We start from the raw sequence: 17,810 nt of genomic DNA, 5'->3' as shown, positions 1-17,810 counted from the left end.
AACATTCTACAATTTTTGTCTAAAACTTCAAAAATATATATTTTAAATGAAAGTTTGATCTAAGTACGCATATTTTGTAACAAAAAGTTTTTTAGTTGAATAAGTTTTAGATTTATTCAAAAAAACAACTTAAGTATTTAGATATATTCATATTTCAACTTTTCAACTAAATACTATGAAACACTAACATTTTCTTTTATCAAGAATTGCAGCTTGGCTAACTCTTTAATAGATATAATTAAGATACACATCTTCCTTTTATTTTAGCTCTTCAATTTCTTGAATATAATTCTAGAAGTTGGTTTTTAATAAGAATTTCATTCAGTTTTCTTTTTGACAACTTCTAAATATTAGAATATGAAAACCAACAGTCATGAATTTTTTCAATTATCTTCCTCTTTGTCTGTATTTTTCTAAATCAATATTTTATAATTTTATTCAACTATCTTCCATTTGATAGTGAACAAAACCCCAATCTTCTTTATATATATAAAATTATTTTCCTAAAGATAAACTTTCATTAATTTCTTTACAATATTAACCAATATCTCTATTATTGTTGCAGCTGTTCAAATTACTGACAAAATTGTAACGTCTAAACCATAAATACATTCATGGTTTACGCCAAGAGGAAGAAGTGGCTCTTTGAGTCACTCCCGATGTCTTTTTGTCTTTTGGTGATGCATCTATTTTTTTGGAACATGTTCTAAGCCTCTCTAAATTTTTTACGTAAACATTGAAACTGCTTGTGATATTAGGAAAAAAAAACTAAATATGTTTCATATTCCTTTTAAGTTTAGGTATATTTACTTTTAATGAGAATAGACATGTAGTAGTATCTTCATTCCTGACGTGTCACTCAAAGACTAATCCATTACAATTACGCTCTAGATTGAGACAATTACGGAATGTCTGTTACAACGTGAACACATCAGCTGCTACTCTCTCTCGACCCTTGACTGAAAGATAAGTGTACTTTAATGACATAGGTGACCAAATTAATTATTTTAAACTTCTATGCAAATCTTTGAAACCGGAGTGTCACAAATCCTAAAACAAAATAAGTTTTTCAATATTAAAATAATAATAACTATAATAAGTATGTGAATATACGACTCCAAAAATTATCTTTTTCATTTTAAACTTTAATTGTCAAATGTAATCTAAATTGAGAAAATAATTAAAAAAAAATAAAGAAAGAGAAACTTTCAGAAATATTGAAAAAATCATGAATTTTATTTATGGTAAATTATATTTCTAATTTTCTAAATAAATTATAATTTTTGTATTTTACCGAATAAAACGATGTTAAATTTGTATAACATTTTTGATTCACCACAAATAGCTTTATACCTTTTTAATATTTTTGTAAGATGATAATTGTTTTACACTTTTCCCAATTTAGTACAATACTTTTTTGTGATTTGGTTATTGGACGGTTATAAAATTCTTCAATTTTAGAGATAGATTTATTTTAATACCTGTAGGCTTTAGTTGAGGTAGACGTTCGATGCATTCGTCGTTATGGGAAGTTTTAATACCTTTAGGCTTTAGTTCAATAAGTAATGTTAAGCTGTGAATTTATGAGTGGGCCGACCTTTGCGTTCTATAATGTTAGTTTGTAATCCATTTGAATTGGATAATGTTAGTTTTATGGAGTAGGGTCGCTTCAATTCCGCTTTTGACTAGTCCTTTTGTAAGAATATTCTATCGGAATCTAAACAGAAAAGTACAGACGAATTCTAATTCTTCAAGAAACTTCAAACCTGTAATGCTTTTTTCTTTTATTTCGTAATCCAGAATTCTAAATCTATGTATATCTATGCTTTTTTCAGATCATTGATAACACGTATATTTATTAGTGTATACGATGTTAGTTTCATACAAAAAATTCTTATAAGAATTAACGAAATAGTTGCTTGTTCTTACTCTCATGTATGTGGCTGTGGTCAGTAATTTTTATCATGAAGAATCTCGAAGTGTACAAAAATCATTAATATATATTTGTATCGAAAACGTTGAGAACTCTTTAGATTTCAACTTATAACTTTGATTCCAATTTGTGACGGAGACTGAATCGAAAAAGTCATTTCAGTATAGTTAGTTTTCTTATCCTTTGTCTGAAATAAACATTTAGATTAAATTACATCCATTAAGTCATTAACTCTAGATCTTTTTTTTTTCCCTCTAAAAAACTTTATTAATGCGAATTTAGGTATACAAGATTATCAATAAAATTACAGAAATAATCAATGGTAGTATAACAAAAAAATGGTAAAGTAAATTAAGATCAAATACATGATTTTATTATTTCCATCAACTTGGTGTCACTTTCTTTTTTGGGAATCATCTCCTGATGATGAAATTTCGGTAACGCATTCAAAAATCATAGAGCTATTCATCTATTTGCATCACATAAACTTTCAAATTCATAGAAAATCTCATGAACAAAGAGAGTTATTGAATATTGATCTTGGTTGTATTTAAACAAAAGTAACAAAAGTAACAAAAGTTTCTAGAATGAATAAAGAAACAAAAGTTTCAGAAGTTCAACAGTAAAATAAAAAAGCGAACAAAAACAACGGACTTTAGAAGCCCAACATGAGCCCATTAGCCTACCATTTCAATTGTATTTCAAAGTCTCTGACTCGACCAAAGTATTCTAGCTCGAAGCTAAATCCTAAACATGAACAAATAAAAAAACCAAAATCGAGAACACAAAGGCAATCACAGATTCACGCATCGTGGGAAGAGATGCTTCAATGTATATTTCTCCTCTCCGATTCTGGGTAAGTGAATCTTCCAGATTCAGATCGACTTTGATTTGATCAGTCTGAAATTTTGGACTTTGTGTTCACAGAGAGGTGATGCTGGAGAAGCAGCTTACAGGTCATCGCGTTGATCGATCCATATGTGCTTGGTTCTGGGATCAGTCTTTATCCCAAGGCGATTCCTTTAAGGTATTTTTATACTAAAGTTCTTTCTTTTTTGATTTTTTGGCATAATTGTGTTAGTTCATTGGTTCTTGAATTTGTCTGATTTGTCAAGTTTCAATCTTTTATCATTACATTTACAAATTCGAATCCAAAGTTGGAGACTTTAACTTATGGGTCATCTTTAACTCTTGATTGCACTGTCTTAGTGTGTGTCTTATGCGTTCTTGTTTTGTTTTTGGATAGTCACTTCCAGTGATTGCTTCACCAACACATTACCTATTTCAAATCGTTCGAGATGGTATCACGTTCTTAGCTTGTAGTCAAGTTGAAATGCCACCTTTGATGGCAATCGAGGTGAATCTTTTGCTTCTTTCTTTTGTAGATTCCAATGTTTGCGTAAATTGTGAAGTTTTTGTAACTTTGTGAAGTTTTAGTTCCTTTGCAGAGTTGCTGATGTTTTGTCTGATTACCTTGGTGGGGTAAATGAAGATCTCATTAAGGATAATTTCATCATTGTCTATGAGGTATCTTTGCTTTAACAGTATGCAATTTATGAGAGGGCTCTTTTTCTTAAGTGAAACTATGGTGGACGATATATAGTTAGTGCACGTCAGTAGTCTTGCTCATATGTGCTTTCTTGTTTCTCTTGTTGGATGTGGCTCATTTGTTACTTCGATTTACCATTTGTGCAAAGTTTCTGACACCAGAAGAAAGACATTTTGGGATGCGGTTACATCGTTTCTTGGTGTGTTTAATCAACTCGTACTTGTGGATTCTTTCTATAGGATCTGGAGATTGGAGAATATATGTTAATCGTTACAGTTTGTAGCTTGTATTGTTCTTGTTTTGCTATGTCAATATCATAGTTTCCTCATCTTTCTCCAGCTTCACTGTTCTTGGTTTTGTACATAGTAGACAGTTTTAACATTTTCCACCTTTTGAGTGATTGAAACAAAGAGGTTACTGTGTTGATTTGTTCTTCTTTTCCTGTGAACTTGTTTCGTTGGTTTGCTTTAACTGTTAGATTAATAGCTTCTTTGTGTCTGCCAAAGTTTATTTTTGCTATGGCCTGATTGCCTTAAACTGAAAAGGTTACCCATATTTGTGACTTGTAGCTTTTGGATGAGATGATCGATAATGGTTTCCCTCTCACAACAGAACCAAGCATCTTGAGGGAAATGATAGCTCCACCGAATCTAGTTAGCAAAATGTTGAGTGTTGTAACGGGAAATGCTTCCAATGTTAGTGACACACTCCCGAGTGGAGCTGGCTCCTGTGTTCCATGGCGACCGACAGATCCAAAGTACTCTAGCAACGAAGTTTATGTTGACCTCGTTGAAGAAATGGATGCAATTGTAAACAGGTTTGTTCTTAAAAAGAATCACAAAAAAACTTCATTTAACGTATACGACTCATCTCACTCGAAACATATACTTTTAAAAAACATTCAGGGATGGAGAGTTAGTAAAATGCGAGATTTATGGCGAAGTCCAAATGAATTCTCAGCTCACTGGTTTTCCAGATTTGACATTGTCGTTTGCAAATCCATCAATCCTCGAAGACATGAGGTTTCACCCGTGTGTACGCTTCAGACCGTGGGAATCTCATCAAGTTCTCTCCTTTGTCCCTCCAGATGGAGAGTTCAAGCTCATGAGTTACAGGTTTGTGTGCTTTTCTTTCACAGCCAAACGTTATTCTTGCACTATCTTGAAGATGTATTCTACAGTCTAAGGCATCTCTGATTAGGGTGAAGAAGCTGAAGAACACACCTGTATATGTCAAACCTCAAATAACATCAGATTCGGGTACATGTCGAGTTAGCGTGCTAGTGGGAATCAGAAGTGACCCAGGAAAGGCGATTGAGTCGATAACCTTGAGTTTCCAGCTTCCTCATTGTGTTTCATCTGCAGATCTCTCGTCAAATCATGGAACTGTAACCATCCTCTCTAACAAGGTAATATATGTGTGTCAGGCTTTTGCTTTTGAGCTCAGCTTCCGGATTTAGAAAATTTTCCCGTTTTGAGTAGGGACTATGTTTTGCAGACATGTACGTGGACGATCGGGAGAATCCCAAAGGACAAGACTCCGTGTTTGTCGGGAACACTAGCGTTGGAAACGGGGTTAGAACGGCTTCATGTGTTTCCGACATTCAAACTCGGGTTTAAGATAATGGGTATTGCTCTGTCTGGTTTAAGAATCGAGAAACTTGATCTTCAAACTCTTCCTCCTCGTCTGTACAAAGGGTTTCGTGCTCAGACACGCGCTGGTGAATTCGATGTCAGATTGTAGCTTTACTGGTACTACTACGGTCATGCTCTTGTTCAAAAGTCTTGCCTTTGGGTTCCTGTGAATTGTTGTTTGTGCCAAATTTGTTTCGCCTTCGATTAAAAAAGAAAAAAAATGGATTGCATCCAACGATTTTTGTGATCGGAGTTGCGATATTTTATGGATATCGTTAACTTGGAGGTCTATATTATTTACGTAGTGTACTAGATTCTGGTATAGTCATTTACAAGAACACAACGATGATGTTGTTCTGCCTCCTCTTATACTAGAGAGGACCCGTGTTACAGCACTGAAACAAAACGAATCTAAATTATCAATATTAGAGCTTATCATTTCAGGGGTGGGCATTTAAACCGAAACAAACTAAACCAAATCAAACCGAACCAATCAAACTCAAACCAACCCAAATAAAACTCAATTCTACAAAACTCTCCAGACTCTTACCTTGTTGTATGTTATCTTCCCTTGAATCTGTTGATATCAAAAGCCCGATCACAAAGAAAGGAACTGAACTAAAACTAGTTAGATACTTTCTGAAGAACTCAGCAACACTGAAGAAGCTTGTGCTACGTTTGAATCAGTTTTATGGAGAGAAACGCGAGTTTAAACAACTGCTTGAATATCCAAGATGCTCTAGTTTGTGTCAATTAGTTATTCTTTGACTTTTAATGCAGTTTACAGGTTTTTGAGCTTTTGAGTTTTATGATATGCTTTTTTATTCACCTCGTTTGACATTGAAAATTCGAATCGGTTACGATTTATTAACCATTGGTTATGGTTATATATTATCTTTAGGGTGGTAAAATAGTACATTTTCAAAACTTAATTGGAATTGTAGTATATTCACTATTTATAATTGGAGAAACAAAAGGTTTTTACTATTTGTGTAATAGAAGAGATGTGAGATAGAAAAGAAAGTGGGGTATAGTGTAGGAGTGTAAAATTATAAAATGGTAGCTGCATAAAAGACATCCGTACAACATATTTAGTGTACACATTTATTACTCATATAAATATTTTTATTTCATTCATATTGAATATATTATATATCAGCTGTACGGATAAAAACATGTATATTAACATATATATATAAATATATTAAATTAACTGTTCGGGTTAAACTTGTGTATTATTATTCATTTGTACACTTGATATCTGTGCACATTATAATGTGTACAGACACATGTACACATTATAATGTGTACAAACACTTGTACAGACACATGTACACTTAATAAGGTGTATACAAAACTTATAAAAAATATTTAACATTATCAAATATAATCATTACACAAAATGCATATCAAATTATAAAAAAAAAACAAAAATTTTTTTGTATCTATAAAAAAATTAAAAAATATATATATATATATATATTGAATAGTATTTTAGTTATTAAATTCAAGAGATAATTTAATAAATATATATATTTATATATTTAATTTTAATGGCATATTTGTAAATAAAATGATTAATAGAGGATTAAAAGTAATTCAAATAGTAGTAAATAGTGAATATACTAATTCTCCAATTAAGTTTTAAAAATGTATTAAAACTTCAATTTTCTCTTATCTTTAATCGTAATCTTAACTATTATATATATGGTTTCAAACGGGTTATATACATAAGAGTTATTTGATGATTGTTGTTGTACAATCCAAAATCTTACATTTTTTATAATGAAAAATTAAATGAAGATGTATATCGAACAATTTTTGTTTTACAATATGAAATATATGTGATTAATATCTTTATCCGAACATTTGACATGTGTATTTGCATTATACACTGTTACTCGAAAATTACATGTGTATTTGCATTATACATTGTACATTTGACATGTGTACTTACATTATACAATACACTATTACATATATTGTATACTTGGTAACAATCCACGCTATGTGCGGGATAAATCGATTTAAAAAAAAATATTATAAATAAAATTATTATCTTAGAACCAATATATGTTTGTGTCAAACATAATATCATTTTTAATAGCACATAAATGAATATACAATTAAAACGTATGTTCCTATTCGGTTATCAATATTTCTATTTTTTAATAAATAATCATACTAAATGTTGAGATTAATTAGTTTACATACTTAGATATATATAAATAATCACACATCAAGATATCCCCTAATTTGTTGTCAATTTATTTATTTATGAATATATATATAAATATATTTTTTTGGGAATTAAGTTTCTTTTAATGAATAAAAGATATTTCAGGGGTAATATACTTCCTTTTATAATCTATTTTAATAACTACTGAAAGTTTGTTATATAAATTATTATGGTGATAATACAATATATAACATTTCGTTTTTATATGATTATGTTAATAAGTTATATGTTTAATAAGTTATATTCTTTATTTTTATTAACTTTATACTAATTGATATGTTTTTATAGCCTTTTTAGAATATTTTACTATATTGATTTTAAAAAATCAATATTTATATTAATTTTAAGAAATCAATATAATTTTTACTAGTATATTTGTAAGCAAATTTTAGTGAAATTTTGCTTTACTATTAAATTTGTGTGAGAAATGATGACATATCTAATTATTATTCAGTTAATTGTTTTTAAAATAAATACAATGGCATAGAACTGTAATTAATTAGAAAATTTAAAGGCATTTTACTAAAAAATATCATGAGTTCTCTAGCGGCAACACTTTTCTCAAATGTGATTATCTATTAATATATAGAAAATTTGCATTATACACTATTAAAAAAACTAAAATAAAATATATTAATTATTCAGATATTGTAGAGATATTAAATATTTTTAAAAAGGTGTGGTCGTATCATTTATGATTTGCTTATTTCCATACATTTTCTAGATTTTCGTTTTGTCGGCCTCATACTCTAAAGCCATTTTCACTGGAAAATATTCCCTCTGTTTCTAATAGTTTGATTCTAATAGTTTGATGTTTAGGATTTTTCACACATATTAAAATAATAGAATATATGATTAATTTATTATTTACTTTTTTTCTTTATGATTTTTTTTAATTATTTTTGGTCATCTCATTCATATATGATGATTTATTTTTCTAGACATTTTCTCTGCTTTTCTACTTTTCCACTTTTTTAGTATTAAAAATATTTAGAACATCAATCTTTTAGAGACAAGAAAAATTCTCTAAAACATCAATTTATGAGGGACAAAGGAAGTACTAATTAAGAAAATTGATAATAAAAAATTAATATAATGATGAAAGAGAAGGAAAACATAAGAGAATTGTTCCTTTAATTGTAGGAGTGTCAGAATGAGTAACATGATCCGACCCATATCCACATGGGTTTGCAACTTTTGTGGATGAGTTCAACCTGACCCATTTATTATAATGGATTAAATTTATATATCCAAACCCAATAATATGAAATCCAATGGCTAAATAAGTTATATGGGTTATCATATATAAATAAAACAAAATTATTTAATTAATATTAAATCCATAACATATTTATATAAAATAGTATTATAAAGTCAACCAAAGTTGTTTTTAATAAAATAATATCTAGATATTAAAATAAAAAAACGCATCCTTAAATCCTAAAGCCAAAAATCCGTAAAACCAAAATAAAAAGCTATTCTTAGTATAAAATAAAAACTATTCTTACTTTAAAATAAAAAACACTTGAATCTTAATTAGATGATTTAATCTTATTCATTAACTTTGTAGTCTTCATTCTTAATCTTTCGTTTCATTCATTATAGTCGTGGGAATTCAGGTACCCAAAACCGATTTGGTTTGGGTTTTCGGATTTTCGGGTTTACACATATAGAACCCGATCGGGTATTATATACTATCAGGTCGGGTTCGGATTGGGTTCCTTCGGGTTCGGGTTTTGTTCAGGTATACCCGAAACTCGAAAAACCCGATCGGATTGTCCAAAACCCGATCAAAACTCGATCAAGTTTAAACAATTAACCTGAAATTTAAGCACTTAAACTCAATGTCAAATATTCAAAGCAAAAGAAATAAGAAATTCAAGTCGTCCAAAACATTCTACAAACAATTGAGAAGTTCAAGTATTCGAAAATAAAGAGAAAATCAACTTGAAATCTTCCAAAACAACTTCTTTCATTCTTTGGTTCACTTCTCTTTTGCATCTTCCCTTTTATGATGTGAATAACTTAAGGTCCTTCTGAATCAGTTTCAAACTCTGAGAATAAACAATTACAATCATTGAGAGATAAGTTTATATTAACACCAAAAACTTTTTAGATAGTAAGCATTAAACAAGATAAGAAACAAACCTCTTTCAAGCTCATCCTCAAACTCAAAGTCAGCAAGAATCTGTGCATTTGTAAGCATTGTATCTTCAAACTTGAGGTCTTGCTTGAGCCATTGTTCTGTATATATCAAAATCTCAACCATATAGTGTGTGAAACAACTTCTATATGGGTTGATTACCCTTCCACTAGTGCTAAAAGCACTTTCAGAAGCAACTGAAGACACCTGCATAGCAAATAAATCTCTAGTCATCTGAGATAAATAGGATACTTGCCACTATTGACTTTCCACCAAGAGAGTACATCATACTCAATCCCCATCATCAATCAGGATTCTCAACTTCTTCCCTGAGATAAGTATCAATTTCATTTCTGTTTCTAACTCCAATCCTCTTAAGCAGCATATCATACTTATGGTCCACTGGGTTGTAGCCATCAAACTCATCCTCCATCGAGTCAAATACTCGGTCTGCTTGTCTCTCTTGTGTATTATGAGTTGAGGACTGAGACTGAGAAAGTTCCTCATTTGCTGTTGTGTTGGATCTTGTAGAATACTCTTTATACATATCACGAACGATATTCACCACCGAATCATACAATGTCTTGACTTTTAAACTCCCTTCCCCATATAGCTCCTCAAAACACAAATTCGCAGATTGCATATTCTTTCTCGGATCGAAGACACTGACAATAACTAACATCTTGTTGATGTTATGCAGGCCATCCCAATACTTGTCGAATTTGTCAAACATCTTCTCTGCATTTACTTTCACTTCATTATCAACATTATTACAAAGCAACGGAAGCTTCACAACTATGTTAACTATCTCACCATAACACTTAAATGCAATCATAGTAGTAGAGGCAGATACAACCAATGTCGCATGATAGAAGACATTTAGAAACTTCACTAACTTTTCAACTTTACGCCAATCATTTTTCTGAGGAGGTCCAATCCTTTTCACTCCATTTTCAGTCTCTAAAAATTGATCATTATACAGCTTATCTTCAAACTCCATCCTATCAAATGCTCCTTTGAACTTTATTTCCCTAGTCAACATCAAAAATGTCGAATTCCATCTATGGCAGACATCTAATGGCAAACTTCCCTTTGAAAATCTACCAGAATCGACTCTCAACTGAAACGAGTTTCTCCGATTTGGACCCGCTCTAACATCTAAGATTGCATTGCGGATTGCAGCCACACTTGAATCAATTTTAGTCATACCGTCCTTCACTATCAAGTTAATGATATGCCCATCACATCTCAAATGCATAAAGTCCCCATCAAGAACCAGAGAATCTTCACTAATTAAAGCAAAAGCAGACTGAAACTGACTCAAAGCACTAGTATTAGCTGTTGCATTATCAACAGTAATAGTAAACAACCTTTCTATCCTCCATTCAGCTAGACATTTCAGCAGTGTATTGGTGATTGTTTTACCTCTGTGATCTTCAACATGCTTGAATCCTATAATTAGCTTCTTTAGACGCCAATTCTTATCAATGTAGTGTGCAGTTATAACCATATAACTTGAACCTGTGAATAAAGAAAAACATTGATAAGCATCTTCACTAATTGAGTAAAAACAATGATGAGAATATATTGAAATTTTGATTTTGAAAAACAGTACCGGTTACAGAGAAAATCCATATATCAGTTGTCAGTGAGACTTTTTGCTTGGTAGTGAGAAACCATTTTTTAAGAGTAGCTTTCCTCTCAGCAAACATCTTTACTACATCTCTTCCTGTTGTCCTTCTTGAATGGGGCTTGTATAGGTTTACCTAAGTAGAAAAAATCAATTAGAATCATGTATATTAGAGTCATGTATATTAAAACAAGTCGCAAAATAAGATAGAAGCATCACCTTGTTGCAAAAGTGTTTAAGTGTCATTCCTTCTACAAACGACAATGGTAACTCTCCTATCACCACCATTTCATTCAATGCTTTTCTAAAAATATGCTCAAGCACTTTTCCAGACTGTAAATTCCAATCTCTATTAATAACTTGTTGACCTTCACAAGGATTTTGACATTCTTCCCATGCTTTGTATGCCTTGCAGATTTTTAGATGATTCCACAAAGTTTTTGTCCCTGATTTTGTTGGACAACTCAACTCATTTCCACAATAGTTGCAGTTACCTTTGTCACGGTTGTCCTTCTATCTTGTGAAGTGTTGCCACACATTTGATCTTGGGTTGAGAATCTTTGGAGACTTAGACTCAGGTTGCTCAGACTCGGAACCGCTGTTGCATGTTTGTTTCTTTTTCCCCCTTCGGTTAGACTCAGGTGTTAAAAACTCTTCTTTTCGTGTATATCTCTCTCTTCATCATCAACAATTGGAGATGATGAGTCCATCTGCACATTCAAACCAAAACGGATCATCAATAAGAATCATCATCAAGCACGACTCGGCCAAAAATCAAGCAATGCATCTTAAAAGACAAATCAAAACCAAATTGTAATCAATCAAAACCAAATTGCTTAAATAACAGTCAAGAAAACAGTTTCTCCATCTAAAAGAATAAGCGTAATAGACAAATCAAGACCAAATTGTAATCAATCAAAACCGAAACTAACAGACTCTGTTCTTAGTAAGAACTTCTTACCACCAATATACAGAAACTAAGTTTGTAAGTTGTAACATCCACATTTAAAAAATTTACAAAACCAAATGACAAACACTTCACCATCAGAACAATAACAAACAACAAGAACAGACTAAGAAGACAAACCTTCGATTTCCTCCGTGAAGTTTCAGAAGGAGGAGAAGATGCGACAACTCGACTTGATGTTTCTTCCAGTTTGATTAATTGGGGATGATCTCTATTTTATATAATTGGGGATGAGAAACCGAACAGACTCTTAGAAAAAAAGAGGAAGAATCGAAATTAGGGATTTTAGTTTTAGGGATATACGTAATGTAATGTACAGTAGAACCTCTATAAATTGATACTCTTTAAATTAATACTCGCTATAAATTAATAAATTATTTCGGTCCTGAATTGGGCCGGTGTAAAAAATAACACATTTCGATAAATTAATAAGATAATAATTTTTTTGGAAATCCTATGTAAAAATATGGTCCCATCAATATTATAAATTAATAATCAAATAATATCAATATATATATATATATATCTAAGAAAATCTAGTAAAATATGACTCTATTGTTGTTTGCATTCTTATTGGAACTCATCTCTAATATTTTTCATTGTTTTCTTCTCAAACCGCATCCAAAAATTGTGGAGAGTTCTAAATGCGATAACTGTTTTTTTTAACATGTAATTGCTTATAAAATTACCGCAATATCTTCTTCGACTTCATTATTACCATGAATGATATTAGTAGCAATTTCTTCTAAACTCTAAATTTCTAACATTTATCATTTTTACCTAAACTCTAAACTTAGCAATTACGATAACCAAGATTATAAATTAAGAAAATCTTTAAAAATATGAATGATAACAAAATATCTTATTTTGTAATATAAAGTTTTCAAAATTAAAAATCTCTTCATAAATTAATATTAATAATTATTAATTTATCGATAAATTAAAACCTCTATAAATTAATAAAATTTCATGGTCCCGACCTTATTAATTTATGGAAGTTTTACTGTATGTATATATGTTCGGGTTTCGGGTTTTCTTTCGGGTATCGGGTAAAACCCGAACCCGATCGGGTATTAGACACTACCCGAACCCTCTACTTCGTGTCAGGTTTGGGTTCGGGTTTCGGGTTCAAGGTAATATGCCCAAGGCTAATTCATTAACCCATTGGACAAACCCATCAAAACCCATTTATTTATATGGGTATGAAAATTTAACCAATACCCGTTAAAATAATAGACAAACAGGGTAAACCCATGGAGTTTCAAGGTGTCAGTTCTAGGTTTTTTGGGGTGCGTCCTCCTGCTTCTCTAATCTTCTGCCGAAGGACCTCACTGATCGGAGTTTAAAGGTCGAGTCGGGGTTTGTTTTTACCGGTTATTGGCGAGTCTTTCTTGCGCGTCGGTGGCTGAGATTTGAGGACTTCCTCAAAGCTGGCGTTTCTCGAGAGCTTCGTCAACCTACTGGTCTCAGTCCGGCCAAGAAGCGGGGCAATAAAGCAGAAGCGATGTGGTCAATCCGGCAATGCACCGTGAGGTGAAGCTATGCTAATCTGTGCTCCAATTCTTACCTTTCGGTGATTAGCATTATGATTGTTGTGTGGTTAGTTTGGAGAAGCCTCTGTTTATGCTAGTTTTGCTTTGCATCTCTTGGTCGGGTCAGTCGGACGTTCTGTCCGTTTTTGGCTTAGGACTGGAACAATGAAAGCTGAAGATACCAAGTTTTTCTGATACTGCGCCTCTAGGTGCTGATGCTATTGGGACATGTTCTACTTGCAGATCATAAGGTTCTAATAGCTTGGATTTGACTTGTACTTCAGTATAGGATTTGGACTTTTCTGGGTTGGTAGTTGTTTTCGTGTCCTAGGGTTTATTTATGTGGTTTAAGAGAGGATTTCACACTGAGTCGTGGTGTGTTATTTATCTCGTTGTGGTTAAAAAATGCAATGGTTCTCGGTTAGGTAACGTTGGATCCGTCTAGTGTTCTAGGGTTATACTTGATCAACCATTGCATTTGATTTGGTCCAAGTCTATAGAGGTGAATGTAACATGCCTTTGATTTAGTTGTATCTTTTTGGATAATGAAAAGTTGATGTTGAACCAAAAAAAAACAAAACAGGGTAAACTCATGGATTTCATCCATTTTAACACCTTTATTTAATTGCTTATACAAGAAACATTTCTCAAAACAAGTAGACAGCTATCATTTTTAATGATTAATATTAATAAAATATATATATATATATATATATATATATTTTGTTTTAAAGAAACGTTACACGGTTTTTGCTGCTAGAGTTGGTCTAAGCATTCCATCAAATATAGTTTTTTTTTTGTTTTAATATGTTTTTATTAATTCCTGAATCTTTCATGTCAAATTACTCCAATGTATAATCCAAGTCTATGTGTCAATGTCTAATAGCATATTTTTGGATAAACCGTTATTTATTACTTCGTCTCTTTCATTTTAGTTAAAAACACAAAGTTACAGAAATTATAAATATATCTTTATTTTTACATGACATAATATTATTTAATTTTATTTAAAAGAGTTTAACCAATTAGATAAAATACTGCAGAATATAAAATAGTCATAATATATTAAATCAATATAAATAATGTATTAAAATATATTATAATTGGAAAAAAGAGTATATGTGACTAACAAAAAAAAATTTTGAAGTGAGGAAAAGAAGAACTAAAATTTCATATAAGTTAGAATTTAATTTTATTTATTAAACATGCTATGCATTCAATATTTTTGACTAAAAATTATTTGGATAGATGTCAATTGCTCAATGTCCCATAGAATGTTTTTGAGTGAACTCTTTTTATTATATAAGATAATAATTTTTTTTGCGTAAAAAAAATATATAAGATAATAAATTAAAAGATTACCTTATTAATTTATAAAAGCATGAACCTATATATCTTTTTATTTTTTACTTTGTGAACTTTTAAATACTAATTGAATACATAGATGTATATATGAAGAGGTTTTTGGCAGTAGGATCTAAATTTCAGGAAACTTTTCATTTTATGATTTCTAGTTAAAAAAAAATAGTATTATACAGCATGTATCTACTAATTCTGTCCTTTAATGTTGTTATATTTTCTTTTGGTCAACAGTCAACACACATAATTTACTACTAAAATTAAACGATCTCTTTTTTTTTAGTCACTCTATTTTTTTAGAAAAAAGTGCTACTAAACAATTTGACAACAATAAAACAATAAATATATTGATTGACAAAAAAAAAACAATAAATATATTTCTCAATACTTAAAACCTTTTTAGGGTAAAAATATTCCATTACTTTTAGATGTACATTACAAAAATTTAGATATCTACGTAGTGGTTACAAGTTTTTTAGCTCGGTCTATATTTAGAAATATTAACCTAACCTAACTATAACTTTATTTGAAGTCTTGTGATGACGCTAGAGAATAGATCTCTGCATACGAGACCGTGATTCATGTACCTTTTGTTTGTTTTTGGTTTATTCATCACATATGCAAGTTGTAACCTCACAATGCGAATAAATGAGGTGACCGTCCAACCTACAAATGTAAAAAATGCGATTCACACATGTCCACGCGTATTGGTAGTATTGTGTAACGTTTGTCTCCTCACCCAAGTCACTTTAATTTAGGCCATAAATCTGCCCAACTGTAACCATTAAAGACCTTTACTGTATAATATACATGCATCACCCAAATTTTTAATTCATCTTTTATTTTTTCACCTAATAAATTGATATTTCTAAATATAGACCGAGCTAAAAAAATGCTAATAAAAGGATGATATCTTGATTTTTGATCTTTTGATACAAATGTGTGATTTGTAGTAATTGCAATGTGATGTTTTGAATATTTGTAGATTGGATTCTAAAAACCAAAGACTCACAACTTTAAGGCAATGATCAACTACTTTTCTTGCTCAAATTGTGTAACCTTTTTTAACATCCCAATGCTTTTTAATCTTTGACTTATAACTTTTTAACCCTAAACCTTTGTAGGAGCTTTTCATAGTCACATGTCATTCTATTTCATACAGTGGCAAAATCCGTAATTAAATAGAGAATACAAGGGTGAATCCATACCACAGCACCTATAAATTAAAAGGCAAAGATCTCTCACTAAAAACCCAGAAGACAGAGATCTTAACACAAAACAAAGCAAACACCAAAAAAAAAGAAAAAAAAAAACACAGAGATGGGTTTGGTTACAGATGAAGTGAGAGCTAGGGCAGAGAAATACACAGGAGATGAGTTATGCCGTGAGAAGACAAAGGAGTTTCTCAAGGAAGTCTCTATGCCTAATGGGTTATTGCCATTGAAGGACATTGAAGAGGTCGGTTACGACAGACAGACAGGTATTGTGTGGTTGAAGCAGAAGAAGAGCATCACCCACAAGTTTGAAGCTATTAGTAAACTTGTCTCTTACGCCACTGAGGTTACCGCCCAGGTGGAGGTCGGAAAGATCAAGAAGCTCAGCGGTGTTAAGGCCAAGGAGCTTCTTATCTGGGTCACTCTCAATGAGCTTGTCTTGGAGGAGCCGATTAGTTCAGGGAAGATCAATTTCAAGACACCGACCGGTCTGTCCAGGACTTTCCCAGTGTCTGCTTTTATTGTTCCTGAGGTTGAGAAGCCTGCAATTGAGAAGAACAATGTCAAAGAAGCTGTTGCAGTCACTGATGCTTAGTCTCTCTCTATTTTATCCTTCTAATCATGTTTTACTTTCTGTTTAAGTTCCTTTATCAATAAGATAATACAATTTCAGATTTGGATCTAAAGATATCTATAAAATTTATATCCTTTCTAAAAGCAGATTCTGTATTATAAAAAAAAAACCTATGAAAAAAGTTAAGGTTCTTAATTGTGTAGATCTGAACCTAGTGGACAGCTTCTGATGTTAACGTTTCAGCAGAAAGCAATATCTTGTGCTTTTAATGAAGGAAACTCAGAGGTTACTCCATAGCCAACGATTTCTAAAAGTTTCTTGGAAGCTATCATAAATCACAAGAACAAAGAGATGTATTGTAAATAGGCCAACAACACTTGATCCACTGAGACATATTAAGATTTTCCTGCTACCAAAATTTGCCATTACCTGATCTAAATCGAGGTATGGTGATGTCTGTTCTTTATTAAGTAGGACAGTCACCAATACCATATGTATGCATAGAGCCATACCTAAAAGAGACTTGTCCAGGTACTGTCAGTTTCAGTGGTCTTTAACAATCCTTTGACGTCATTCATATTAACTTTCGTGATCTTTGTTAGTTGTGTCTTGCGTCATTGAATAAGCGGAAAAAGCCGTTGAGCATCAATCCAACCGACAACTTAACAACAAACAACAGCACTAGCGCATTAATATACCAAATCCTCTCCATTTTACTCGATCACGACGAAATCAAGAACCAGGTTATGATATCATGTTTAAGTTCCGACTTCTTGATCATGAACTAAGGAGTCTAAGTCAGGAACATAGCCAGATTCTTTGGTCTCTTCTATCAGTAGCCCTAAGACTGAATACACAGAACTCGCATTAGGACACATTTTGTCACTCACAGCAAAGCTAAAAACCTGGTTTTCGACCTGGATCCAGCTCATACCGGCTTCTTTTTTGTTCCCCATCATCCTCATCATCTTCCTCACTCTCGCAAAATCAACCCACTGCCCTTCTGCTGCATAGATGTACGAAAGCATAACATAAG

General features: G+C 31.6%; 2 protein-coding genes across 4 annotated transcripts; both read left to right on the top strand.

The window, feature by feature from the left end:
• On the top strand, positions 2,675-5,407 carry LOC104701075 (AP-3 complex subunit mu). 3 transcript variants are annotated; one of them, XM_010416706.2, is made up of 8 exons: positions 2,677-2,789; positions 2,861-2,960; positions 3,180-3,290; positions 3,371-3,460; positions 4,052-4,299; positions 4,388-4,597; positions 4,683-4,890; positions 4,980-5,407. In XM_010416706.2, exons 1-8 carry the CDS (start codon positions 2,755-2,757, stop codon positions 5,223-5,225), a joined length of 1,248 nt encoding a protein of 415 aa, XP_010415008.1. In that variant the 5' UTR covers positions 2,677-2,754; the 3' UTR covers positions 5,226-5,407. The 3 variants fall into 3 exon arrangements, with proteins under 3 accessions (XP_019083184.1, XP_019083185.1, XP_010415008.1); XM_019227639.1 differs by lacking the exon at positions 3,371-3,460 and having other exon boundaries at positions 2,675-2,789; XM_019227640.1 differs by lacking the exons at positions 3,180-3,290; positions 3,371-3,460 and having other exon boundaries at positions 2,676-2,789.
• On the top strand, positions 16,231-16,907 carry LOC104701072. The gene has a single exon (XM_010416704.2). The coding sequence runs from the start codon at positions 16,307-16,309 to the stop codon at positions 16,793-16,795; it is 489 nt and encodes a 162-aa protein (XP_010415006.1). The 5' UTR covers positions 16,231-16,306; the 3' UTR covers positions 16,796-16,907.

This window comes from Camelina sativa, chromosome 7, assembly GCF_000633955.1.
Source record: "Camelina sativa cultivar DH55 chromosome 7, Cs, whole genome shotgun sequence".
NCBI classification, from domain to species: Eukaryota; Viridiplantae; Streptophyta; class Magnoliopsida; order Brassicales; family Brassicaceae; genus Camelina; species Camelina sativa.
Note: the sequence above shows the minus strand (reverse complement) of the source record. Positions and strands in the feature narration are given on the sequence as shown.